The sequence below is a fragment of the Lontra canadensis genome, unplaced genomic scaffold, assembly GCF_010015895.1.
Source record: "Lontra canadensis isolate GAN:19392208 unplaced genomic scaffold, GSC_riverotter_1.0 scaffold10, whole genome shotgun sequence".
Classification (NCBI taxonomy): domain Eukaryota; kingdom Metazoa; phylum Chordata; class Mammalia; order Carnivora; family Mustelidae; genus Lontra; species Lontra canadensis.
Window position 1 is genome coordinate 14638971 of NW_022631004.1, and position 27763 is coordinate 14666733.

At 42.8% G+C, this 27763-nt stretch overlaps 2 protein-coding genes across 8 annotated transcripts in view; one reads left to right on the forward strand and one right to left on the reverse strand.

The window, feature by feature from the left end:
- NUGGC (nuclear GTPase, germinal center associated) overlaps positions 1 to 19567 on the reverse strand; it is a 52563-nt gene extending 32996 nt beyond the window's left edge. For 3 of the 6 annotated variants that reach the window (XM_032855688.1, XM_032855689.1, XM_032855690.1), the window contains exons 1-7: positions 19426 to 19567; positions 12096 to 12184; positions 8512 to 8616; positions 7795 to 7903; positions 6757 to 6979; positions 6039 to 6269; positions 2795 to 3004 (exon numbers count right to left, since the gene is read on the reverse strand). In XM_032855688.1, the coding sequence (XP_032711579.1) occupies positions 2795 to 3004; positions 6039 to 6269; positions 6757 to 6979; positions 7795 to 7903; positions 8512 to 8616; positions 12096 to 12138 (921 nt within the window). In that variant the 5' untranslated portion in view covers positions 12139 to 12184; positions 19426 to 19567. Of the gene's footprint in view, positions 1 to 2794; positions 3005 to 6038; positions 6270 to 6756; positions 6980 to 7794; positions 7904 to 8511; positions 8617 to 12095; positions 12185 to 12721; positions 12740 to 19425 lie in introns of those variants that run through there. The other 3 variants (XM_032855687.1, XM_032855685.1, XM_032855686.1) reach the window with 3 other exon arrangements.
- A 5015-nt stretch (positions 19568 to 24582) lies between these two features.
- ELP3 (elongator acetyltransferase complex subunit 3) overlaps positions 24583 to 27763 on the forward strand; it is a 101748-nt gene continuing 98567 nt past the window's right edge. Inside the window, exon 1 of one of the 2 annotated variants that reach the window (XM_032855691.1) lies at positions 24583 to 24609. In XM_032855691.1, coding sequence (XP_032711582.1) covers positions 24591 to 24609 — 19 coding nt within the window. In that variant the 5' untranslated portion in view covers positions 24583 to 24590. Of the gene's footprint in view, positions 24610 to 27045; positions 27066 to 27763 lie in introns of those variants that run through there. The other variant, XM_032855692.1, reaches the window with a different exon arrangement.

The following is a 27763-nucleotide window of genomic DNA, read 5'->3' on the forward strand; positions in this document are numbered from 1 at the left end:
AGATCTGCCGGCTCCTCTATTCTGAGCGGTCTTTGATAGGCTGCCCAGCATATCGCAACTGGCAGCAGCCATGGCTCCCTCCAGGGAGAGAGGCTGGCTGCCTCCCTACGCTGCTGCTCCCAGGCCTATCCTGCAACTAGCCAAGGCTGGCTATTTCACTCCAAGAGTGACAAGAACCTCAAGAAACAAAGGCCCTCAGGTCAGGACCTGAGCAGACCACCAAGGGGAAGGACGTTCAGACTGCCTGTATCTTAAAGAACTGTTGCGGGAGGTCCTGTGGGAGAGAGAGAGAGAGCCTCAGCTGGGAAGGTGGGGACCTGCTCTCGGGTTCAAATTCTGCCATTCAATAGCTGTGTGGTCTTGGGAAAATTACTTCCCCTCTCTGAGCCTTCATTTCCTCATCCATAAAATCAGGCTGATTATCTGTCAGCTGTCTTCCTGTCATCCCGATCTTGACTGCAAACTAGTCTCAAAGCTCCCCTGACCCACAGTCATTCATTTAGCACAAATCCACAGAATTTAAAGTTTGCATATAGCAGAGAATCGATGGTTCTTTATGGATCCTTCTACAGTGTAGGACTGATCATGACTCACTAATCCCAGCCCTCATGCCCAGTCCCCTTCCAGCTCCAGTCCTATGCCTCATCTCCATGTTCCCACCCCATGCTTCTGAGCTCCTCGCCTGAAGACACCCTTTCTCTCTCTATCACATACCCCAGTACCTCTTGTCCTTCGAGCTTCCCCAGGAAGGGTAGTGTTTAAGCCCAACTCCCAAGTTTTCTGGGCTTGCCTTCTGTAACCCTCTCCTCTACACTCCACAATCCTTTCCTCCAGCCACCCCAAAAGACTCATCCTTCCCCCAACACTTGGCTCCTTTGTTTCTCTAGGTCTTTGCTGCTGTCTGACCTACAATAGTGCTCAGGGGTCCCATTCTCAACAATCTTCTCTGGTGACAACTGGGCTTAAGCACCCTCTCTGAAGCTATCTTCACATGCAAAAAGAATGCACTCTCATTGTTAAGTAACCTGGTTTGTTAAGTAATATAACTAATTAGATTCTCTCCCAGACTACAAGACTGCCAAGGGCAAGGACTTTGTTTCCACCCATCCAAAACCTAATGCAAAATTGAGGAGAGGCTCAGTGGGTGTTTGCTGAAGGAATGAGGTCTCTTGTTGAAGGTAATTTCTATTTTTGAGTGTTGATAGCACCTCAGACTTCTCGTGTCTTACAATCTGCCAAGGATTTAGTCATCTGTAGGTGTCTTCTCTCCTGTTAGACCCTAAGCGCCTTGTAGGAAGGCTCTGCTTCTCGTTCAACATTGGTTTATTTTGCTTTCAGCTTTTTAGTTATGTAGGGATTACATGTTCATGCAAAATATACAAACAATACACAGGTGTGTGTAGTAAAGAGTGGTAGTAAACACAGAAACTCTTGTTAACGGTTGGGTGTGTATCCTTCCAAAAGGCAAGAATCTACTTTTGCTGTTCATTTACAAACATTACACACACCTGTGCGCACATGCATCCGCGCAATTCTTAACATTAAAGACCACGCTCTGCATCTTTTAATTTCGCTTTGTTTTACCACATAGGTTTATAGGGTTGAAGAGCAGAGAGGCTTTTGAGCCATCCTGCCTGGGTTAAAATCCCCAGGATGATAATGGGCAACTTCCTTCACTGAGATCAGTACCTAGTATAAAATATATGCTTGGTAAATGTCGGCTATCATTATTATTATTATTAGCTATAATCTTTGCATCCTCAGTACATTGTCTTACATATTATATGTGTTTGATGAATGAAAAGCAAATGAACAAAGAGATAAATTCTTAAAAGATGTTTCAACCTCTAATCATTAGGTACAGATCTAACCACCCCAATGCTTAACTCTCTGGCTGTAGACATATCTGGGGGTGCCCCATGAGCTCTGACTTCATTTGCTGAGATTTGAAACCCTACCCAAGATTTTGGCTGAAAGGACAGACTTTCAACCACCACTTCAGCCACAGCTGATTGCACTAAGGATAGATGCTTATGCCAGAGAGGGTTAAGCATTAGCTGGGGAGTACTTGATCCCATTTTCCTTCTTAGGAATTTGAACTAAAACACACAGAGACTGAAGTCAAACAGTCATAGGCGTATGAACTAGAGTGTCATTAGAGATGGGGGTGGGGGGTCATTCTCCACGACGTGGAACCTAAGGGCTAAATAGAGAAAGCTAAGTGAAAAGCAGGACTTGGCAAAGAGATGCTCAAAGAGAAATAGTCCCAAGAGCCAGGCAGAGGGTGAGAGAGACAATGACAGCTTCTGTCCTGATAGGAGGTCCTGAGGCCTGGCTGTCTCAGGAGATGCTCAGATACTCTTTCGATTAACCCATCTTGGTTTGGGATTGCTTTATTGGGCCTCTGTGCCTTACAGCTAAACACCTTAGTGGCCTCCTGGTTCCTTGGTGCTTGGCTCTCAGCTTCTCCACTCTGTACCCACCCCTTGGCCTCCCTCTCCCCCTCTGTCTGCATTTCCTCTGCTTACTCCTAGACCGTACTACTTGGTTGCTGACCTTTCCCCTGTTCTTCCTACTCTTGTTCTAGCTTCCAGGCCTGCCTCACGATTCCTCCCTCCCTAGTTTCTCTGGCCACCCCTCTCCTGCCAGTGACCTGGGTAGACCTAGCAAGTAGAAGAATCTAAGCCCCTGAGCTCCTACAACCCCAGCAGCTGAAGCAGAGCATTCTTTGTTGCTTTAGAAAGGGTGGAGTAGTTGAGGGAGGAGGGAATGAAGTCACAGGAAAGACAATCACCTTTTTCCACATTTCATCCCTCTTGCTGTTGAAGTCGCCTGTGCCTGGGATGTCCACCAGCACAACGCCTTCTGGAATCAGCTCTGATTTGGGAAGAGTCACTTCCACGTGTTTGATCAAGGGCCAAATTTGTGTCTCAGCTGACTCTCCATCCAAGTCTCTCCTCTGAGTCCGGATGTAGGGGTCCAGCTTGACAGACAGCTCTCCTGCCTGAGGAAGAAGGACAAAGTCACACATACCAGATGTTCTCCCAGTTCCTTGATCCCGGATCAGCTGTGATTTGGGTTCAGTGAAGGTACACTGAGTAATGGTAGGAAACAGCACTGGGCAACAGGCTCTGGGAGGCCTGTGATCCCACCTGCAAAGGCCCTATGCTCTGAGAGCCAGAAAGGACCCTGGAGATCAGAAAGTGCAAGCTCCTTAAATGTACGTTGAAAAAAACCAGAACCAGTTAGAATGGGGCTTCAGCAAAGTTATAGCTTCACTGGATAATGAATTCAACCTCTAAATTCCATTTCAATTCTAATATTAACATTATTAATATGCAATTGTCTACATTTTGAAGAGAGGGCATTCTTCCCCCATGGCTGATGCAAACATTTGGATTACCAGAAAGCCCTGACTTCAGAAAATTGATGGTGACATGGTGACCATATTTTCCAAATTGAAAATTAGTCTGAAATTGATCTTTAAAAAGGTTTTTAAAATTTCTCTTCCAAATACAAAAAAAATATTGATGTGTAGGCATTTCCAGAATGTTTTAATGATGGGGGGTGATGGGGACTTGTTCTCAGCCCATTGTCCTAGCATGGGACACATTCATGCCAACAATCATGTGTGGCAGCAAATCTCTACCAGGATACTACTTCAAAAGACAGATGATTTGGGATATATGATGGTCGTTTTTTAAAAAGATTTATTTATTTATTTGAGAGAGAGAGTGCACTCGGGGTGCAGGGGAGAAGGGCAGAGGGAGAGGGAGAGGGAGAGAGAGAGAGAGAATCTCCAGCAGATCCCCTGCTGAGCATGGGGATTGATCCCATGACACTAAGATCATGACCTGAGACAAAATCAAGAGTTGGACGCTTAACCAACTGAGCCACCCAGGCGCCCCTTTGGTGGTCATTGTTAATAAATATCTATAGAATAGTCCTGAAAGAAAGATAAGAACAGAAATTCTTAAGAGAGTTGAAATAAAATCAGGGGATTTGTTGCAATCTGGGTAGGGAGTCACCTCTGATAAATTAGAATTCATCAATTCTAATCAAATTAACAGGAAAATGTGAAAGAAAAGATGATGAAAGTTCTTAAAGATATTTAACTTAAAAATAAAACAGATACTGGGGGTGTCTAGGTGGTGCAGCTGGCTGGGCGTCTGACTCTTGGTTTCAGTTCAGGTCGTGACCTCATGGTCATGAGATCGAGCCCTATGTTGGGCTCCCTACTCAGTGCAGAGTCTGCTTGGGATTGTCTCTCTCTCCTTCTGCCCCTTCCACTCATGCTCTCTCTTTTTCTCTCTCTCTCTCTCTCTCTGAAGTAAATAAATAAATCTTTAAAAGAATAAATAAAGCAGATACCCTAAAGGCAGTGTGAAAGAAAAAGCACGTCCTTGAAAAGTCCCTTTGTATAAGAAGGTGGCTCAACCCAATAAACTGGCTCAGGACAAACTATTCTGGAGGGCAAGCTCAGTTTTCCTCAGTCCAGTCTAGAATCCTGGACTCAGACTTTGAATCTGTGCCCTCATTCACTGAGATGTAACTGTGGTATTTCAACTCCTAGTTTCAAGGGGTAAATCTGTAACACCAGGAAGGAATGTTTCTAAATACAAGGTAGTGAAGAAATGGATACTATATTGGTACCTTGGTGTAGCTTACTTGGTGTAAGTTGTATGTATGCCGATAAAGTAACCAGTTTTGTAATCATTGTGTTTCTTTGGACATGCTCAGTCTATGTTTTAGACAAAATAAGAGTGTAATTATTTTGAAGAGTGATATCCATTTAAATATAAGAAGTGGCTATTAGATTTGTTTGATTTCCTAGATTTACAAGAGCTAAGTGCCTTGAAAGATTCCATTTATTTGACCTCTAAATGTGCCTGGTCAAGTATTTAAAAATTTTGGAGAGAATGGACTATATTAAATCTGAACCATAACACAGAAAGTCTAAGGAAACTCGATTAATTATACAAGTAAGCATTAGCTACTTAAGGAGGACTTGCTATGTTAACCTTGGGAGATAACTGAATATTAAAATTTAGAACAAGTTTAAGTAATTGTTCTTACTTCATACCAAGAAAATGTCAGATTTATATATAGAATAACAATATTTTAAACACGAATCTTAAGAGACAAGAAACACTAGGTTTTAAATGTATAATTGTAATAAAATTATGCATTAGTTCTACAAGTGTTTTACTTTACTTTAAAATGAAATTTAAATTTAATGAAATGAATATTGATGATAGATGTGAGGAGAGCATTGTTCTACTAGCTGCATATCCAATATCCATCCCGTGCTTCACCCATGCTAGCAGAATAGTGTTTGTTTGTTTGTTTGGGCAGTGGATTCAAATTGACCTCAGCCAATCACAACATATTTGCTTCTCGCTTTAGACTCCCTTTCAGCTAGAAAGGCCATGTGACTGAATCCTCTGAACAGGAAATTCTACCCAGAAGTTTACTGGGGATGTTTCTGAGAAAAGTTTTTACTTTCCCAGGAAGGAGGAGATGTTGGTGCCAACTTTTTATCCATTGCTTTCTTCTATGAAGCCAACTGTGAAGTCTAGCACTTCAGTAGCCTCTTATGAGTATGAAGCAACAAGTCTGAGAGCAGGCCAAGGGCGCCCGGGAGGTGTTGATCTTGACATTGATGAGCCACTGAACCAACCCACAAACCCAGCTGCTTCCAGGCTTCTTATATAAGAAAATGAATAAATCCCTATTCATTTAAGCCATTATAAATCAGATGGTTTTGTTTTTAGACATTTGTAGCCCCAAGCATCCTTAATTAATCCTCAAGTAACTGTAAATAGTCTTCCCTGGGCACTAAAGACCCCCCAGTCAGACACTAACATTTCTCATTTGACAACCATAAATAATGAAAAAGAACTTGGGCAGGGATACTTCTGATTCGGGTATCAACTCATTTCCAACAAAAACACCATGCCGTGAGCAAATTTCCTCAATGGATTTGATTCTTAAACTTGTGGCTCATGATAAAATGAAGAAAGAAATCTCAGGGCTACCTCTTCTGCCTTGAGGGTGATGATTCTGGAGGTGGGAATCTTTCCTTTGGGCCTTGCCCTTAGTAGCTCTTCATAGCTCTTTCTTTCCGCTCCATTTCCGTAAAACATCTGTAGTTTCCAGATGGCTTCCTCCACAGCATCGTCCCTGTCCCACATGTCTGCCTCTTCTCTGTCTGGTTCCTCTGTCCTGTGCAGGAGTTTAGTCAAGTTCTTCAGCTCCTCCTTCCACTCCTGCCAAGGGAGAGTAGGGCCAAGCCCCTCATGACACAGACATGGAAAACAAGGAAAAAGGGAGTCCATTCCTGGAGGGGCTGCATATTCAGAAACTCTAACATCATGGAATCCAGCAAGGAATCATCTAATCCAAACCCCTTGTTTTGTCATTCAGGAAAAAGGGGCCCAAGGAGGGAAATGGCTTGCCCAAAGCCCCATAACAACAGTGACAGGATGCAGGCTAGAACCCCCATCTTGCTCTACGGAACTTTCTCATTCTGTACTATGTTCTTTTCATTTGACAAAGGCATGAACTATATCTACAAGGAATATTATATTAATCTCTAATAGAGAAGGAAAAGGAAAGAAAGAAAAGGAAAGAAGAGAGGGAAGGAGGAAAGAAAGGAGGGAGCGAGGGAGGAAAACAGGGGTGGGAAAAAGGAAGGAAGGAAAACAGGGATGGGAAAGAGGAAGGAAGGGAGGAAGGGAGGAAGGGGACAATTACCTGGTCAGAGAGAAGGTGGATTTTGGCCTCATACTGCTCACAGCAGCCTGAGCTCACTTGTACAATACATGACGTACATATACTTTCTCCAGATACTGGTAGAAACATTGCTTGCTGGATGATAGCATTGATCAAGGAGCTCTTCCCAGCCCCTGTGCTTCCAAATAATCCAATGTAGATTGGGTCCAATGATGGTTTTTCAATCAAGGCAAGAAGCCTGTTTCTAAATTGATTTTTAAATACACATGGTCAGGGTCATCAAAGCATAGTGGGAAGAATACCAAAATAGAACATGAAGGAACTGAGTTGCAATCCCAGGCAAATCATACATTTTTTTGAATCTCTGCAGCTTTCTTGATCAGAAGGGAATATTAGTCCCCATTTCCTACACAGAGTCGTCATGAGCCTCAAAGGAGATTATGCAAAAATACATGGTAGTGATAATTCTATACAAACTCTGTAATGCCGACCTGGATGCAAAGCATCCTCGTTTGTGTTCTATGGAAATTACATAGTCTTGATACTAGAAATAAATTTTAGGCAGAGGTATAGTATTACTGGGAGCAACCTGGAGACTTGTGAGTAAGAGATTCAGCCCGGGCACCAATCAAGTGCTTCAAGTCAGCTCAGTCCAGTGGTTGAGGCCACAGGCTAGAGTTTCACACAGCGTGGGTTGGATTCAGGCCCTTTCGTTTACCAACAGTATGACCTTGGTCCATGTCTTGGTCTCTCTAAGCCACAAGTTCAGTAAAATTGGGAAGATAAAAATAGCTCCTACTTTATAGGGGTATTGGGACAAGTAAGTGAAATTTGATATATGTAAAGTATTTAACAGGTTACCTAGCAAGTGTGACAACACAATGAATGGCAATAATCAATCAATCAATAATAATTAATAGCCCATAGCTACATAAATGTTCAGCCTTCTTTGCTTAGTTTCTAACTGAAAATTCCTTTTCATTGATGGAGAAAAGCACTTACGATCACCTAAGGAAAGAATGGATGAAAGATTTGATGGGAAGCTGATATCAGACTCACATGAGATATTTGACTCCATTAGGAATGCTGTCATCCAGGAAAACAGACTGAATAAGTTTCTGATAAGTGTTGCTCAAAACCCTTCTGGTCCGTGACTCTAATTTTTCATCTGGAATCAACAGGGATGTATTAGCCAACACATACCTGGCAGAGATAAAGTACTACATCTCCAGAAGAGGAATGTGCTCAATACCACACAGAAAGGAAAGAAAGAAATGAAGTGAAATGAAAAGCCAATTAAATATGATAGCAAGTTATCTGACACTAGCAATGATTGCTCATGGGAGATAGTAATTATTGATTGTGAGAGCCTCCCAAGGGCCCAGTCTGCTCCGAAACCCCTTGTAACAGAAGTCAGCATATCTTTGCTGTGGGCTATAGCCCTTGTAGATTCTTCTCTCCTGTGGTCATAAAAAGAAAAATTGCCAGGGCATCATAGAAACACTCACCAAGGCACCAAACCAACCATTTTCACAGTCATTGTCCAAATCAGGAAGAGGTTATTTTGACAACAACCCTCCTATCCAGAGACTCATAGAGATGAATGGTCAAATTATAGATCCCTGCCCCAAGGCCTCCTTTTCTGGATCAGGATCATTTGAAAATATTTCATCCTTCTTTCCAACTGAACATTCTCCTCCTTTGAGCATTTTCACACATTTGGAAAAGAACAGAGCCACATTAATACAAGCCACACAGCAGGGTTATAATACTCACATTCCTTAAGAGCACTTTGTTCCACAGAGGGAAATGCGCGGAACCGCTGGTCTCTATCTGAACGTCTTCTTTTTTTCATTGGTTCTTTAAATACATCATCATCAACTAGAGATAAACAGAGGTTATATAAAATTAGAGGTCTTAGGCACAGTATACTTGCCTGACCTCTATCAGAACACAAACCCAAAGAATCTAAGAATTATTTTGCCACCTCTGTATGCCTGTAAACTCCTATCAGAGATAGGCACTGCTGGACCATTCTAGTCTGGTTCTTACTTCTCAGAGTCATAGGACTTCGCATCTAGCTGCAAATGTAGTCTAACGTATGTCCCCAGGACATGTGTTGAAATGAAATGAAAAGTCTGGAAATCCCAAGCCACCAAAATGGCTGGATATTCTTCACTAAACGCCAACTGTGTACAGAGAAGCCCAAGATGCAACTAAGTGTGGGGTGAAGGAAGGCCTCTAGAAGTCTCTCCAGACTGGGAAAGAAACTGATCAGGAGCAGAATGCAGAAAAAAGAATGGACCATATGACAAGGGCAAATCACTTCTCCCTGACTACCTGTAAGATGAGAGGCCTGACAAGAATATACTCAGTGTAAGAGCATGGGAGGGTGTTCTATCAGTGGATGCCCTTCCAAGGTTAAATTTGAAAGAATTTTCCCCCTTCCTCACTGAAAGGCATCAGCAGCTGCTTCCTTACATAAAAAAGAAGAGAAATCCCCAAGCAGCAAATCTTTGTAGTACTCCAGAGATTTATTCCCTTTAATGGTTTCCCTTGGTTATGAAGTGAAGGGCTGGTAGGATCCATAATTCTCAGAAGGGTACAACCAAAACATTGTGCTTTGGATGTGTCTTAGAAAATACCCACTGGTGGTCTCCACCTGGTTAGAAAAAGGCCATAGGTGGGTCTTTGGAGTCAAGGTGATTGGCAAGGATCCTAACCCAGTGTTCTTAGAATCAGTTTAGGCCTTGGGAAATGGCCATGAGAGTGATGAGGGAGCAGAAGACTGGCTGAGGACAAAGCAAAAGGCTGACACCTTGCAATCTCCCCCTCACCCCCACCACTCCTGGGTGGGACAAATGTGACATTCTTTAGGAATCTCCCAACTATCTTGATGTTAATGGCTTGCTAAAAGGGAAAGACAACCTTGATCAAACCGCAAGACCTCTGGTATCTTGTAGGCCCTCTGGTACCTTGTAGGCCCTCTTAAGCATATGAAATCTCCGTTGAAACCTCCCTTTCCCTCACCTTCCCCCAACCGCATGGTACCTAACCTGCCATCCCTCGCAACCTGGGGCAGCAGCTCTTCCTGCCCACGGGTCCTGTACCCGTGCTTTATAAACCACCTTTTTACACCAGAGACATCTTAAGAATTCTTTCTTAGCCATCGGCTCTGGAGCTCGCCCCACTGAACCTCACCTAGATTCTAGAATTTCATCAAGATGAACCCTTAAAGTTGATTCCCAAGAGTCATGGCACTCCAAGCTCATCCAGGAGTGTGAGGCCCCAAAACTGAGCATGACATTGAGAAGTCATCTTCCCTGAAGAACCGCAGAGAAGTTTCACTCTGATACCCAAGATGGCAGCCTGCGCAGAAGGCCTAGCCTCCACCATTGGGCTCCAGACAGCAGATGTTCCAGATTGTTTGGCTGTCCTTCCCCCTTGGTTCAGCCTTATGGCTTCCAGCACAAACCCTGCCATGTCCTGGAGCCTGCTCACAGCCCAGAAAGTATTGCAGTGAGGTTGGGTGCTGTTTGCCAAAGCCCGACTGTGAGCCTCCTCATGTTCCCACAGTGACAGGGAGTTGAAAGAGCTTGTATTCCAGACCCTTCTGCCTCAGACATTTTAGCTTCTTTAATTGAGCTCAACTCAAAGAATTCATCATGGCTTAGTTGAAGGACTGCCTAGAATTAAATACCAAGCTGCTGGCTCAGTGGTTGGAACTGGAGAAGAAGCAGGGGAAAAAAAAAGAATCTACCACTTAGGCCTCCCTAGGCCAGCGATAGGCCGAAGAATATTTTAGTCCATGTTATAAAGGGTGTCTCAGGATTCCAAGAAGTTTCTACAACCTGCTGAGGAAAGTGAAGGATGTCGGGCTTTGATCTCGACTTTGGAACCCAGGAGCTCTTTTTTGCAAACAATAGGTACATAGTATCTTAGCCACGGGTATAAAACAAGGGATGGGTCCATGCATCCATGGCCTTTATTTCCATTTTATAAGCACTGGCAATTAATGTGATAAAAGATCAGGAGCTTATTTCTCAACTAAAGCAAAGGCTAAGAAGTCAGATGAAACAGCAGGGTTTAAACTTTGTCTTCAGTTTCTGAAAAGAAAAGCCACTTGAGAAAGTATACTATCTGGGATTTAGACCATTTCAGGTTAGTCTTGCTATATAGATTGTAACTGGAATGATCTGGTCTGAACCGGCTACACCTCATCTCATTCCCTATAACTGCTTAAGCACTCCCTCCCCCTTTTCAGCATTTTAAAGGGAATCACCCAAGAAAAAGAGCAGTGGGAGTGGGAGGGCATCCGAAGCTAGTCTACTACTGCTGTTGCTTCTTGCTACCACAAGGTGTCGCGTTTGAAATGTCCCTAAAAGCCAGACAAAGGATACTGGCTCGTTAATCCCGGAGTGAGTGCGGCCGGTCTTCCAAGCAAGCTCTCTCAGGGCTAAACTCAACCAAGGGAGCCCCAGTGTTATCTTTGTTTCCATTTACGTGCCCAGCCATGCCTCGGATGCTAGCCACCACCCCACTGACTCAGAAACTGCGTACCCTTGGCCCCTAAGGGATTTCATCCCCTGTGAGTGAGGAATTTTTCCTCTCAAAACACAAAGGAGGTGATACTCCCTGCTTTCTGTACCTAGGGATTACTCTCCTGCATCCTCCTAGGGAAGGCTCCCTCCTTGGCTCCGGGGCCGACATCAGCCTTCTAGGGAGGGAGGCCGCCCTCACTGACTCCAAAGGCATTCACCCTATAACTCCCCTTCTAAGAAAACCACATGATATGATTCCAGGGGCCTTATATTGCCCATTCCAAGACAGACTACCCTCGGAAAATCCAAGATGGCTTTCTGGAACCTCCTTTTAAAAGGGAGGGGAGTGGGTTGCCTGGGGGGCTCAGTGGGTTAAGCCTCTGCCTTCAGCTCAGGTCATGATCCTGGGGTCCTTGGATGGAGCCGGGCATTGGGCTCCCTGCTCAGCGGGGAGCCTGCTTATCTCCCCACCCCCCCCACTCCCGCCACCTGCCTACTTGCGATCTCTCTCTTTCTCTCTCTGTTAAATAAATAAAATCTTTTGAAGTTTTTTAAAAAAATAAAAGGAAGGGGAGCCTGGGTATACAAATATAATTCCTGGTTGGTCAGGCCACTACATTATGAATAGCTCTATTTTAAGCTATTGTTGAAATAATTGACATTCATTCACTATTATACCATGTCATAAGAAAGCAGCTTTTGAATACAGATGAAGGAACACTGACTATAATTAAATACAGTCTCAACCCATCAGCCCTCTATTATATAATGATAAATAGGAACTATTTACTCCATCAGGGGATGTTGTAGGGATATTACCTGGATGTGGCCCCTGACCCACAAAATCCTCAGTGTCTTCCATTTCCTGATAGGCAAACGTCTGCTTTTGTCCACTTAGGAGAACCAGCCTGAAAATATATACAAAGGACGGGGGTGGGGGGCAGGTGGATAACAGCAGAAATCATAAGTACAAAAAGCAAAAGAGTAACAACAACAACAATGTGTCAATCTGCTTATGCTTTGTTTCTCCAACTAGATTCCAAGCTCCTAAAGGCCAATAGCCATTCTAATTTGTCTTTGAATTCCTCACAGCACCCATATACTACATGTCTATTTAAACACGACAAAGATCCATGTTTGGCCATTAGTTTTCAATTGTAGTTACATCTGTAGAAATTTAAACTGATATTATCTGAGATCTTTAAGACAATCCACTCTCTGAAATCACAATCAGCCTCTGGAGACCAGAACCATAAAGGTGAGATGATATGGTTTTGCTCCTTTGGGTGACATCAGGGGCCCAATCGGGTAAGCCTCAGGTTCAGTTGTATTTAGTTCCAGCAGGTCTCAGCAAGAATCTGGAAGATGGATGGAATATTTGATATTCCCAGGGCTCCCTGGGGTTGCTTTGGAAGCTACTGAGTGGGTCAGTAGAGATGCGATACCCAGGTTCTCTGGATCTTCTTTTTTTTTTTTTTTAAGATTTTATTTATTTACTTGAGAGAGAAAGAGAGAAACAAAGCACAAGCAGGTGGAGGGACAGAGGGAGAGGCAGAAGCAGACTCCCCGCTAAGCAGGGATCCCGATACAGGGCTCGAGCCCAAGACCCCAGGATCTGTCGGAGGCAGACACTCAACCAACTGAGCCACCCAGACGCCCCTACTCTGGGTCTTCCTTGCCACCTCACTCCACTTCAACGAAGAACACACCCCTACTTGGCTCTATACGCAACCCCTCAGTTTGGGGCCTCTGCCGGGTTAGGGGGTGGGGGAAGAGAGGCACACCCAAAAGGAGAAGTGTCAGACCCCACCTGTCTGCAGTCCGCAGGCTGATAGAGCTTGGGCATGGAGGGAGAACGGAACCCAGAGAGGACCAGAACAGAGTGCACAGCACAGACTGGGTAGAGGTGTGCTATCTTAGAGCTTCTTCATCTCCACACGTAGAGAGGAATTTGAGCAACACACGTGAGGAGCACCTAAAGGGCTTCCTCTCCTTATCTGATGTCGCTGTGTGGATCACTCAGCCGTGTACTTCAAAAGCAGACAGTCACTGGCCCTTTTGAAAAATGCAAAATCTGATCTGTCAACTGCCACTAGCCCCCTGGGCTGTTAAGAGTCAAAACAGCCTCTTCTGCCTACCTTGGCTGGTGGATATTAACCGGCCGATGGTTTCTGTACTTGGTGGGTATTGGCTGGATTTGGTGGGAATTCCTACTATGTGCAAAGTCCTGAGGCTTAGGTGGAGTTCCTCATCTCTCTATTCCTGATCTTGAGGCTCCCTCTCAGGACTCTCAAAACTCCTTACAGTTCCCCAAGGCAGGGTCTCCTATCCACGCAGTTTAGTGTACGCTGTTCCCTCTGTGGAGTACCCTTCCCTTGTTTCTCCCAGTGAATTCCTACTCTTCTTTTAAGATCCTGTTTTAGCATATCCTCTGTGAAACTGTCCTGATTCCCAGTCATTCCCCTCTTTTGTCACCACTGCTCCAAGCACACCTCTGTTATAATTCTTTCTTGCCCCTTCCTCCTTTCTGAACCATGATCTATTGGAGGTCATATCCACTTTCGTTTCAGTGTTGCATTTCCATCATGAAGTACAATGACTGACAATAAATACTGAATGAATGAATGAATGAATGAATAAAATAATGGATGGGAAGCTTCTGATGAGATTCTACACCATAAGATGTTTTAAGTCAATAGTTTTTTTTAAATTTTTATTTAAACCAGTTTAGTTTTTTATATAATTAGAGTCCCAGCTTTAAGAGTAAAGCAAAGAGTAGGAACAAAAGAACAAGTATGCAAATGGAGCAGCATCAACCACGAAGAGCGTTAGGAATCCTGAACTCAATAAAGGGATGACATGGCAAAGGCAGAAGATATGGACAGGACTTCATAGTTGTCTCCAAATACATGACCTTAGAGTTGCTTATACAAGAGGGATGATACATGTTTTCTGTGATCCCAAGGGAGGACCACGAGGGCTCTTAGTTTCTGTGGAAGGCATATTTAGCTTAACATTCTCTAGTAGTTAGAGCTGTCCAAAATACAAGGAGCTCCTTTAGAAAGTAATGAATTTTCTGCCACTAAAGTATCTAAAGATATGACCTCATAACAATGGCAACAGACTAGATATATTATAAGACCTCTTCAAATCCCAAGATTCTATGTTCTTACTTGAAATGTTCACCAGCAAAGCTAGTAGTAGAAGTCCTCTGAGAGGTCACAAGAATTCACAAGAGACACAAGCAGCTCCTGGTTTGTAATGCTGAGTTGGAAGTGCTAAACTACGTCAAAACCTAGCTAAGATAGGAAAACAAATGGGTAGATGAGCTCTAATGTGTGCAAGTACATGGCAGTGCCTACCAATAACCCATTTTTTTTTAAAAGTAGGCTGTATACCCAACATGGGGCTCGAACTCATGACCCAAAGATCAAAAATCATGCTCTACCGACTGAGCTGGCCAGAGGACTCCCCTCATCAATGACTTTAGATACAGAACTAAGAATTACCCTAAGAAAGAAACCGATCTATTGTTTTCTGAAGACAGTAGCTCAATGAGCCACAGCCACAGTCACATAAAATGCTAGGCACTGTATCATAGGGAGTGCTGGAAACAAAACAAAATATGTGGTCCTAGCAATAGACAAATCCACTGTAGAACCTCTAGAATAACTTGTGTTCTGGTAGCCACAATCCAGGAAGAAATAAGGAAGTCAGATGAAGTCCAAAAAACTAACAATTTGGTAAGCGTTACCACCATACAAATGCTGAGATGAAGGCCCTTCAGTCTGAGAAAGGAGATTTAGAGGAGAAGCAAACATGTTCACCAAATCCTGGGCACTGGTTTTGACTTCCTTTAGGGTCCCAGCAACTTCAGTTCATCTAACTTCATTTATGAAATCAACAGTACACAATGGCCAGCAAGGGCTGTTATCATGTAACTATCTGTGTTTGGGCTGGGTCATTGGTCTCCCAATGCCGGGGCATCTATGGTACCAGTACATGAGTAATTTGTGATCCCTAACTGAAATGTGGAGAAACTGGAAGTGATTAGCGTTATGATGTGGCGAATCGGGCTTCCAATTCCTTCTGCCAGTGTTCAAAAACTGGCAGGAAGAGATCATTTGATCGGCAAACCAAGACACTGGGAAGTGGGAAGGGATCAGCAAGAAAAAGGCTGAGAAAGTAGAATGAAAGAAACACCGTGCACTTAAAAGGAAAGATTTAAACAAATATATCAATAGGGAGGGTAGTATGCGGCAGACAGTGAGGATCTAGTCGCTGAGCTCAACTCCGTGATGGTAGGAAGGGCAGTAAGCTACCAAGCAGGTGTGGAACGTACAGCTCTGGCTTTGCTACCAGTGAAAGGAGCTGGTAACACTTCAGCCAAGTCATTTTATCACCCTGGGTCTTAGTTTCCCCATCTATGAATGAGAGATTGAACTAGTCCTTCTCAGATTTAGTTGGATGCCAAAAGGATTAAAATTCTTGATATGAAATGTCACCTGTCGTGTAATTAGGGCTCCCGTGCAATCAAAAGTAGCACAACCGAGATTCCTGTAATTTCGGGTTCATTTCACTTTCAGGAGCAAACAAGCCACGGGGGACACAGTCCTTCCTCAAACGATGTAGGAATCGACTTTACCCCCAAGAAGAGACAGTGGAGATAGTCGCATTTTGTGAAAGTTTGGCTGCTGCAAATAAGAAACTGAAAAGAGTTCAAATTGATTGCTCATACAGGCAAGGTTTTCACGTGTGGTTTATTTCACTTGTATTGCAACTATGCGGTTAGCACTGAAGTTTTGATTTTGGTACTTATTTACATTTATGTGCACTGAGCCTAAGAATAGCATCTTTTAAATGAGACTCTCTGCATATTTAGCTTGATATGGGAAAGTTGCACAGAACACATTTCCTGTTAAACAACTGTGACTTTTGACAGTTGTTCTTGCTTCTCCCACTCTCCCTCTCTTGTTTTCTTGTTTGTGTTTACTTGATGTCTTTTTTTTTTTTTACATCAAATGCACAAATGCAATAGTTATTCCTTTACTAGAACATCTTAATATAGTGGAAGTAAGTAAAGAATGCTCCTGAGCTCCTTCTTCTACAGATATGGGCAATGAGGCCCAGAGAGGGTAAGGAACTTGTCCAACGTCAGAGCAACTCCGAGTTCACTGTTCTCTCCATTCCACCAAGCAGCCTCTCACAAGTACTATATAAATAAAGCCTCTGGAGCTTAAATGCAGGAGAAGAGAGGGAACAGCACTCCCTTCAAATACATGACAAAGGCATTTTGCGAATGAAGGCTATTGTGTAGGACTAAGACAAGCTACTCAATAAAATCGTGCTTGGGGTTCAAACTGAAGCTTTTGATTGAACATTCATTCTTCAGTGCCCTCAGAAGTAAAACAAGCCAGTGTGTGTGTGTGTGTGTGTGTGTGTGAGAGAGAGAGAGAGAGAGAGAGAGAGAGAGGGAGAGAGGTGGGCACGAGAGACTGAGTAGAATACTTAAACTGCATTCCGTGTCTGATGCAGAATTGAATGTGCGTAAGAATTGCAAACATCCTGTCCTTGTCCCCGTAGCTCTTCTCCTTCAGCCAGAATCTCAGCTCACCCCTCCTTGCTTCACAGCATTAACCCTTCCTGACATGATTCTTGTTATCCTTGCACTTCTGTCTCCTACCGCCACCCCCACCCCCAAGGAAGCACTAATGGGAAAACATCAAAATGCCTAACTTAATAAACTTCCTTTACAGGGCATTTTGATCATTAACTGGTTTACTTTCTACTTTTGTTGACTGTAGGAAGGGCTTGGTCCATAGTAAGCACTGAATAAATATTTGTTGGAGGAATGAGGTATTATCTTTTAAGTGTGTCTTAGATGGTAAGATTAATAATGGCAGGAATTACATTCATTCATTCCTATAATCAAATATTTGTTGCATGTCCATTACGTGCCAGGCACTGTTCCTAGGTGCTGGGGCTACATCGGGGTAAAAAGGGGGAAGGTGTCTATACACACAGGGCTTACATGCCAAAATGTGAACGGTGTAGTGGAAATTGCTCAGGATTCGGCATCAGAATGTCTGGATGTGGGGATCATGTTCCAGGACTCCAACATAACACTGAACAAATCACCTGACCTCTGTAAGCCTCAGTTTATCTACATATAAATATGTATCTCAAGTACAAAGAGACCTATTTCAGGAGTTCATTGTGATGAGTAAATGTGATACTGCATGCACAGTTGGTCTGTAAGGCACTTAAGCATCTGTAAAAATGTTATTTATTTTTAGAATATTTGATGAAGACAGTTAAATTAGAAATCAGTACAAGGATTCACCAGGGTCAAGTCTATTTAGTTTTGAGAGTACATATACCACTTTCACTGATAATCTGACTCCATTCTTGCCCACATCGATCAGTCAATCACCTCGAGAGTTCTATCTCAGTGTCCTTCTAGAGTCCTTGGTGAAATCTTAACCTCCTCCCGCAGAGAGTATGAAATAAGGAGAAGGAGAGTCTTAACAAACTGATGGAATGTTGGTGACATTTAGGATTTATTTCCTTTCTTCTTAAGTTTTAAGTACCTTTGGTATTGGCAACATGTCCTAACCACTTTATTGGACATTGCACTGCTCTTCCAAGCTAGCTATGTGCCAAAAAAGCCATTTAAACACATGAGCTCTGAAGCAAAAGTGAAACAAAGGCCTTCGAATCCCCAAAGGTTAAGAACTACATTTTTAGCATTAACACACAAGCTAGTACTGTAACCTGAGAAGGGAAGCCCACAGAAGTACGTACAGAAAAGGAGCTATTAGAATAACGTGATTTTCTCCCCCCTTCCCAATCCCACCATGAAGAGGTAAGTAAAATAAGCAGATATTTTCATAACGTGCATTACTAGAGTCTAGCAAAATGAATTCCAATCCTCTCACACCGCTCCCCCAAGCTTGCCAAATCTAATGAGGCATAAGATGACATTAATAGGGGCGCCTGGGTGGCTCAGTCGGTTAAGCGGCCGCCTTTGGCTCAGGTTATGATCTCAGGGTCCTGGGATCAAGCCCCGTGTCAGTCTCCCTGCTCAGTGGGAAGTCTGCTTCTTCTGCTCCCTCTGCCCCCCAACCCCACGTTCATGCCCTCCCTCTCTCTCTCTCTCTCTCTCAAGTGAATAAATAAATGTGACATTAATACTACCCCTAATGATGACTGAAAATTGCTGTGTTTTTTAGAAGGGAGGAATGATTAGTAACTTGCCTAAAATCACATTCTTATGTAAAATTCAAGCAAAAACCTGATCCTCTGAATTCTAGTTTATTGGTCTTTGCATAGCCTTATGATTCAGAAAGTGATACCCACTTTCCTTCATGAAAAAACTACTTTAAGATGATTAAGAGAGGGAGAAGAAACAAGTTTTCCATATAGAAAAATTCCAAATATTTTATGTAGATACTCTACCCTCAAGAAGAGGGAGCATAACCATCTACTCCTTAAGTGTGGGCTTTGCAGAGGGACTCCCTTCCAAAGAGGGCAATACAAAAAGGAGGCAAGAAGAGTAACTTTACAGTAAAGAGACCTGGACACACATTGCATCAGCCAGGTGATGAAGGTCAACATGAACATTCATAGATCAAATCATCTGTATGTACCCTTGACCTGATGTGATGAGAGCAGCCCTTTAACTCTGTGATGTCCCTCCCCTAAACCCATCACTTCAATCTAATCATGAGAAAAACAGTTACATCTCAATAGGGGTTAAGCCTACAGAATATCTGACCAGCACTCCTCAAAACTGTCAAGGTCATTAAAAACGAAGTCTGAGAAACTGTCACAGCCAAGAGGAGCCTAAGGAGACAGAACAATTAAATGTAATATGGTGTCTTGGATGGGATCCTACAACACAAAAAGAACAGTAGAAAAAAAAAAAAAACTAAGACAACCTGAATAACTATTAGCTCTTAGTTAACAATGCTATAAATATGGGTTTATTTATTGCAGCAAATGTACCATTCTGATGTAAGATAGGAGAGAAACTTGGGTGTGGGTTATATGGGGACTCTTATCTTCTCAATGTTTCTGTAAATCTGAATTCTATCTCTTTAAACCAAGCACACATTACAGCAAAAATTACATAAGAGAAATGACTTACCAGATGTCACTTTTTCTGCTTTGGCTCTAGGAGTCCACAGAGGGGATGGTGGCAGTTTCTCCACCTTGGTAGAGATATGTGGAACCAGCTGGGGTATATAGCCCTTTGTGGCCACAGTCACAAGCCACATTCACACAAGCAGAAGTGAAACTGACTTGCCATCCGAGGGCTATTTATGATGATCTCCCCCTTCAGAAATTGATTAGTGCTATTTCCCCCTTCTCATTTAAACTTAAATTGTGTGTTAATTGGGGATATTACATCCTTTTCGGCCTCATTCCTACAAGCAGGCAGGTATTAGTCATTCTTAGTCATTCTTTTCTTTCCAAATAAATTATAGCATCCATTCTGCAGCATCCTTTCTTTGAGGGGGAATTTCACTCTGATGAATCTTCATTTTAAGATTCATTTTATTTATTTATTTGAGAGAAAAAGAGAGATCACAAGCAAGGGGAAAGGATAGAGGGAAAAGCAGATTCCCCGCTGAGCAGGAAGCCTGACTTAGACCTCAATCCCAGGACCCTGAGATCATGACCTGAGTGGAAGGCAGATGCTTAACCAACTGAACCACCCAAGTGCCCTATTCTGATGGATCTAACTTACTTGAGCAGATAGGAAAAATACCCCAGTCTGAAGAGAAACAATGCACTTATTCCTGCACCATACCCCAAATACAAGATCACTGCCCAAGATAGATGACGTAGATGATAAAGATAAACTGACTCTTGGTAACGAAGCCTTGAAACTCACCAAAAAACAAACAGCACTGGATTGTTTGTAGAAGTGAGGGTTATATAGTTTTAAAGATCTCTTTGGAATTTAAATTTTATATCCATATTAAAAAAAAAAAAGACAGAAAAAGAGAGGTACCTGAGTGGCTCAGCTGGTTAGACATCCTACTCTTGATTTCAGCTCAGGTCATGAACTCAGGGTCGTGAGATCAAGCCCCAGGTCAGGCTCCATGCTCAGCGGAGTCTGCTTGAGATTGTCTCCCTTCCTCTCCCTTTGCCCCTCCCCCCCATACTTGCCTGCACGCCCTCTCTCTCTCTGCAAAAATCAATCGATCTATCTATCTTTTTTTAAAATCAGAAAAACAAATAGTTTTAGAATGCTGTCCAATGGAGAAGAAGGAGAATCTACTCTACTTTGCTATGTTTGGCCACCTAAATAAGCACATCATGTACAAGGAAAAAATGAACTTTTAACCTTCAGCTTCAGGTAGCATTTGACCTTCAAAGGCAGAGTCAATCATTACCAGGATTACTGTCAGTACTTGTAGGTATTTTTTAGTCCAAAGGGGGGATTCAGAAAGCAAAGAGGTTAAAAAGAATTAAAGATAAATATTTAGACTGTGATCTTAAAAGTTGCTTTGAAGCCTTAGCAATATGGTATGCCTCGTCCATAAGAAAACCATAGAAATGACAGTATAAAGTTCAAAGCAAAGAACATCAACATGAATACCATCGTCAGTGTTGGATCTTCTGTTTCTGGGCAAAATCACAGCTTAGTCTTATGTTCACGTCACATATGCTTAGGTCTCCCCCTACCGGCTGTTTCTTTGCTCCAACAGTTAACCGTATTCTAAATCAGAGGTACTACTAAAGTACCTAATAACTAAAATTAATTTTGATCATTTTTAAAGCTGCCTGGGTTATTTATGGTGGTCCTTCATGCCTGTTATCAGACACTTGAATGCTAGGTCTGTTAAAAGTTTGGGGAATCTACTAGGCTGCATTTTCATTGAATTCAGTGGAAAAACTGAAGCAATTGAAATAAAACTTGCTCAGAATCCCATCACCACACCAACCATCTATCAGAATCTGCACCCATGTGCTCTGCTTTCCAGCCTGTTACTAGAAGAACTATCCATGCACCCATCAAAAGCAAATCCCTTCTCCTGTGCTCTTCTCTCCAAATGCAGGCTAGGAAGAGTAGCTTTCTCTTACAATTCATCAGATTTTCACTCTCCATTGGATTATTCCCATTGGCATAAAAACTGGCTATTATTTATTATTATGTTTTATTTTATTTTGAAAGATTTATTTATTTATTTATTTATCTATTTATTTGAGAGAGAGAGAGAAAGCATGAGTTGGGAGGAGAGGCAGGGGGAGAGGGACAATCAGACTCCATGCTGAGCACAGAGCCCAGTGTGGGGCTCTACCCCAGGACTCTGAAGTCATGACCTGAACCAAAGTTAGTTGCTTAACTGACTGACTCACCAGTGTTTATTTTAATAAACACTTCCTTTGACACCATTTACCCTGGTGCCTACTACCCCAATTCTCTGTACTTCTTGAGGACAAAATCCCTCAATAGTTGTCTAAACTCACTGTCTCAAATTCCTCTCCTCTTAATCTGTCATAAACCTTCTCGAGACAAGCTTTCACATCTACACTTTCATAAAACTCTTGTTGTCAAAGTCCCCAATGATCTTAGTTTTCAGCAGCAGCATTTGACCCAGTGGATCACTCCATCCTCCTTAACACACTTGCGCTTGGCTCCCAGGTAACCACCACTCTCCTAGTTTTCTTCCCACATCCCTGGGGGTACCTTCTCAGCTTCCTTTGCTGATTATTCCTCATCTCCTCAACCTGCTAAGAATTGAATGTCCCCAAAGCTTGGTCTTTAGTCCTCTCTTTCTTTTCCACTCTTACTCTGTTTTATAGCTTTAAATTTCACCTATGTACCTGTAACTCTCACTTGGTAGGTCCAGCCTGAACTTTTTCATGGCTTACTGCTCGCTAGGATCCCAAATATGACAAGTATGGATTGACGTCCTCACACACCCCTGCAAAACACCACTCTGTCTCCAAGCTTCTCCATTTCAGCCAATGGCAACTTCATGGTTCCAGTCCCTTTGTCCAAAAGCTTCAGTGTCAGTCTTGATGTTGAGGTCTTTCTTTCTCTTATATCTCATATCTGGTTGATCAGGAAAGCGTGTTGAAATATTCAAAATGTTTTCAGGTTCTGAATACTTCTCATCACATCTACAGCCTACAACCCTGACTCAAATTATAATCATTTCTGGGTTCGTTTAGTAGTTCTCAAACTTTGCTTCCCATTGGAATCACCCAGGGATCTTTAAAACCTGACTGGCTCCCACCCCTTGATATTTTTATTTAATTGGTATGAGATGTGATCCAGGTGATGGGATTTTTCACTGTTCTCTAGGTGATTCCAATGTGCAGCCAACTTTGGGAATCTGCAGCATAGGTAAGATAATAGCCACCTAACTGATCTCTCTGCTTCTGCCCATGCCTACCTCCAAGACTATTCCTAACACAGCAAATAGAGACAACGTTATTTTACTTTTTAAAAAATATTTTATGTATTTATTTGACAGAGAGAGACACAGCGAGAGAGGAACACAAGCATGGGAGTGGGAGAGGGAGAAGCAGGCCTCCTCCAGAGCAGTGAGCCCAATGAGGGGCTCTATCCCTGGACCCTGGGAACATGACTGAGCTGAAGGCAGGCACTTAACAACTGAGCCACCCAAGTGCCCCAAGAGAGATAATTTTAAGTTATAAATCAGATCACGTCTCTGCTAAAAAATCTCCAACAGCTTCCCACATCATTTAGAGTAAAAGGCAAGGGCTTTTGGCCTACGGGGTCTTATATAAACTGCTCTGTCCCTGACCCCACCCCACCCCACCTCATCACCTCTCTATTACACATCCCTCACTCAGTGCTCCATTGATGCTGTTTTCTTTACTTTCCGTGAACATACAAGGCACCCCCTCACCCCAGGACCTTTGCACTAACTATTCCCTTTACCTGAAATATTCTTCCCCTTGATATCTGCATGTCAAACATTAGCTCAAATAGCATATTCTCAATAAGGCCTACCCTAACCATGTTTTAAAATTTACCACTGTACTTCTCACCTCACTTATTCTCTTGTGTGAAGCAAAAGAGTGATAAGGTGAATGACCGTGACTTCAGATAAGGAAGAGTGGTAAACAGGCAGATTTGGAATAAAAATAGAGTTCTGTTGTTTGAGATGCCCAAAATTAGATACCAAGATCTAACCAGAGGTCAAATGGGGAAGCTGGCCTATAAAAGTGGAAGCAGATAGATGGTATTTAAAGCTTTGATACTTTTGGGATCATTTTGGGAAGAGACAAGGATGAGAAGTGAAGCCTGTGCTACACCAATATTTTGAGGTGAGGTAGAGGAGGAGTCCACCAAACAGATGGGAAAAAATAGAAGAAAAACCAAGAGTGTGGAGGGTCCTATCATGAAAGACTTCCAAGGAAGCTAACATGTTCATTGGTACCAGGATGACAATAAGGACAAATACTACTGAATTTGGTTTGATGGGAAGTCACAAAACGGCCAAGACTGTTTCAGTGTCACGGTGGGATCAAAGACCTGGGGTTACCTCAGTTCTAGTGGGAAGAAAAGGACTGGAAGCAGCACTTGTTCCTGTCTTTATGTTAATGAAAGGAGTTCTATATTTCTGGCCCATGAACAAAGATCACGGATAGGTTTCAGGAAAGCGTTTTCCCAAGTCCTGTCTCCAAACTCTGCAAAACTTCGGGCGTGTGCTAGTTTTTCTGGAGATATCTTCATTGCTTTCATTATGTTTATCGATAATTTGTGCCATTCATCTGAGACTAAAGTGATTAACTGGTGTCAAAGCCTGCCCCTCAGACTGATACTCGATTCCTGTATGGTCTCTTCCAGGCTCTGATTTAGTTTCCAACACACTAGGTGGTTACCCTCAGACTGATCGATCTCCCACTCGCCTTTCAGCCCCGCCTCCTTGGACGTGGCGCGCCCAGGGCTCCCTCTTTAGAGACCACCCATATCCATACTCCCATCTAGGCTTGCTAGCGCAGCCCCTATTTATAAGCATTGTCCGGCCGCTCTGTTACTCAGGTCGAGCTTTCCAACGCCCAAGCCCCAGCTGTCCTTTACCTTCAGCCCATCCCCTGTACCGCCCTTAAACCCCATCAGAAACCTCCTAGGCCGGCACATTTTCCCCGCCTCCTGCAACTTCGCGAGCCGCCGCTGAGGGGCGGGGCGGGCCTTTGCCGTCTTCGGGAAACAGCTTTACGATACGTTGACCGTCCTTTTACGACAGGCTGGGGTTGCTTTGTGGCTGTCAACTTTCCCCGGGGTCAGAGTTGGTAGCTACCCAGCGTGGCCGCGGCGGAGAAATGAAGCAGAAGAGGAAAGGTACGGAAGGGAGGGAGAAGAAGTGGAGGCAAGCAGGGTGATAGGGAAGGGGCGAACACCTAGGCGGTCAGGTGCTGAACGCTATTTTTCCCGCGGAAATCGTCCGCCTGAACCAGTCGCCCTGCCTCCCTAGGATCAGTTCCAGTGTCGGCTCCAGCCCCTTGCCTTCTCGTTTTACCTGTTGCGCCTTTTAAACCAGCCTACCCTTACCCTCTTCCTTTTTGGTAGTCACTTGGTATGTTTTGCACGGGTGGCAGGAAAAGCTCTATTCCAAGGTGTGTCCTCCAAGGAGTTAAACGTGGTCGGTGGATTTAACGTGCTCTCGGGTCTCTTAATTTGCTAAAATTTGTTTTACGATACATTTCATGTATTTTTTTTCAGGTTTCTTTTCTTTTTAAAGATCTGGGTTTGAAAAAAAGGAAGAGTCTGAGGTTTTTTTTTTTTTGTTTTGTTTTGTTTTTTTTTTTTTTGGTGGGACAGCTATGTAGTTTTTTTCGTTTATACTACCTTCTCAGTTACCCTGGAGCAGTTCCATCTTTCGTTTTCAACAGGGTGGAGTCAAATTTTCAAGTATTTTCTCACAAGTTCTAAACTTACCTCTGTACACTCATCTGAGCAGTCGGTCTGATCATGATTGGTGGCTATGATAACAATAGCTATTAGTTATTGAGCCTTTGCTAATAATTTTTGAAGTTGATATCATTTCCACTGTGATGGAAAGTAGAATCTTTCCCGCGGGAGATTCGAAGAGTTAAGTAACTTTCCCATCCCATCCCATCTACATCCCATAGGAAGTAGAACTGATGGTCAGGCTGTGTATGTACACCCGAAAAACCACAATTTTTTCTTTTAAATCTGTCTTTGATCACTATGCCTCTGGGCATCCACTACCATTTCTTGGAACAACAGCTCCAATTGCCCAGGTTACTTTCTATTGTCTTATGGCATCAAATTACATGCCCCCAGTTAGTCATCTTCTTCCTCTGCCCTGCTCTTCCTCACACTGTCAGGCCAGACAGCTTCACACTCTTCCCTTCATCTATCACTAAGCCCTGCCTCTTGACACAGTTCATTATTCATCATTTTGGCCACCATCCTCCTAAACCACCTTCATCAATAACTAATATTTGAACGTACTTTGGCTTTCCTATGTGTTATTTCATTTAGTTGTTGCAGTAGTCTTGTCAAGTGTGTATGTTTTATCCCAATTTGGCAGGCAGGGAAATGGGCGTACAGAAGTCTTTGATCTTCCCATTATCACACAGCCAGTAGGGGTTGGTTGGGATCTAGGGATGGGAGCCTAATGTCCGAGTTTTTTACTTAAAATCTTGTGGGTTTTTTTTTTTTTTTTACATTGTTGCCTTTCAAGGGCCTTTTATTTAGTATCAAATTATATGTATTCTTTTCACCTTCTGAATTATTTTTATATCATTTTCTTTATTTTATATACTTTTTAAAAACACTACTTTCATCTTTTTACTCCCAAACCTGAGAATATATAATTCTCCACTCCATTTAAATGCCTTTTCCCAGTAGTCAGTGTACCCCGTAATCTGTTTTTTATTGAACCTTATCAGAAAGCCTATATTCTTGTCAGGCAACACTTCTTCACACAAAGATAGGTAATTCCTATACCTGACATTGTTCCTTCTGAATTCCCCTCTGTTTTGCTTGTCCCCTCCTTTCCTTTCTTTAAAGATCCCGTGCCATTTCCTCCATGAAGCCTTTTCTTACTAATTTGCTTCTCTGGTTAATTTTTTATATACTCAAGAGCTATACATTGTGGTTTTCAAATCTTTATTTTTATCACCTGAATCCTCTTTTCCTCGCTTTAGTATATTAAAGATGCAAAAGCTGAGCTGCTTTGGTTTAATGAAGAAAGAAACCCTTCTTTTCTGTCCTTTCCTCCCTTTCCCTCTTCCGGCACCACCACCAATCCTCTCTCTGTTATATTGTTCTTGAAGCGCCTTTTTGGAACTCTGGAGTGCTGAATTACATGGTTTTGAAAGCATTTAGCCTCTGATTATAGATGGACTTTTTTTTCTCTCAACATTGTATGTGTTAACTTTGTTTCATTAAGTAAGAAGCAGCCTAGTATAGTGATAAAAGGGTGGAAGTTGTGGAGGAAAAACCTGGATTTGAGTCTTAACTATGCCATTTACAATGGCATCTTAACTTACTTTAATTTTTAACATCTGTAAAAGGGGCTAACAACATCTACCTTACAGTGTTGTGAGGTTTCAAATGAGATAAAGTAAATGAAGGGGCTTCATAACTTCCAGGGCTTTCTTGTCTGTACTTCTCTGATGATTCCATCGTCTCTGCGCACTAACTTTCTCTACAGGCTGGCATTATGTTTGGTGGCAGTTCCCAAGCCATAGTCTCATGGCTTTTATCAATGGTGGGAAACTGGCATTTTTTGTTTTGAGGAAAGAGCTCCGCTTGGCCTGACTTGGGTAGGTGCCCATCCTTGAACCAATCTACTATAATTGGAATGGGGTCATTTAAGAACATGTCGGCTTCTGCTTGTCACGTCAGCCTCAGTTGCCAGAGGGTCATGATGGTGAATAGACTGTATTTTAGAGATGCATTAAGATCCTTAAACAAGTACAGAACCAACATCCTTTGTATTACAAAGTAGCATTGCATTGCTTTGTAATATTACTTCTGTGGATACCTGGATTTGAGTTTCAGCTTTACCGCTGGGTGGCATTTTTTTTTTTTTCAAGATTTTATTTATTTATTTGACAGACAGAGATCACAAGTAGGCAGAGAGGAAGGCAGAGAGAGAAGGGGAGGCAGGCTCCCTGCTGAGCAGAGAGCCTGATGCGGGGCTCGATCCCAGGACCCCCGGATCATGACCTGAGCTGAAGGCAGAGGCATAACCCACTGAGCCACCCAGGCGCCCCCCCGCTTGGTGGCATTTTTAATGGAAAAGCAAATATTCCTGTTCTATCTACTGCATTCTGAGAGTTAGGTGAAAGAATGCTCCTAAATGTCATAATTCTGGAGATAAAGGGAAGCTATTTTAACCACTTTGGTGCTTTCTTGTGCAATTAGGTTCTTTCTCATGTTTGTCTCTATTCTTCCCTGTATTTATCATTCTTACAATGTTTGTGCTTCTAAAGTGAGTTCTTCCCATATACAGGTGAAG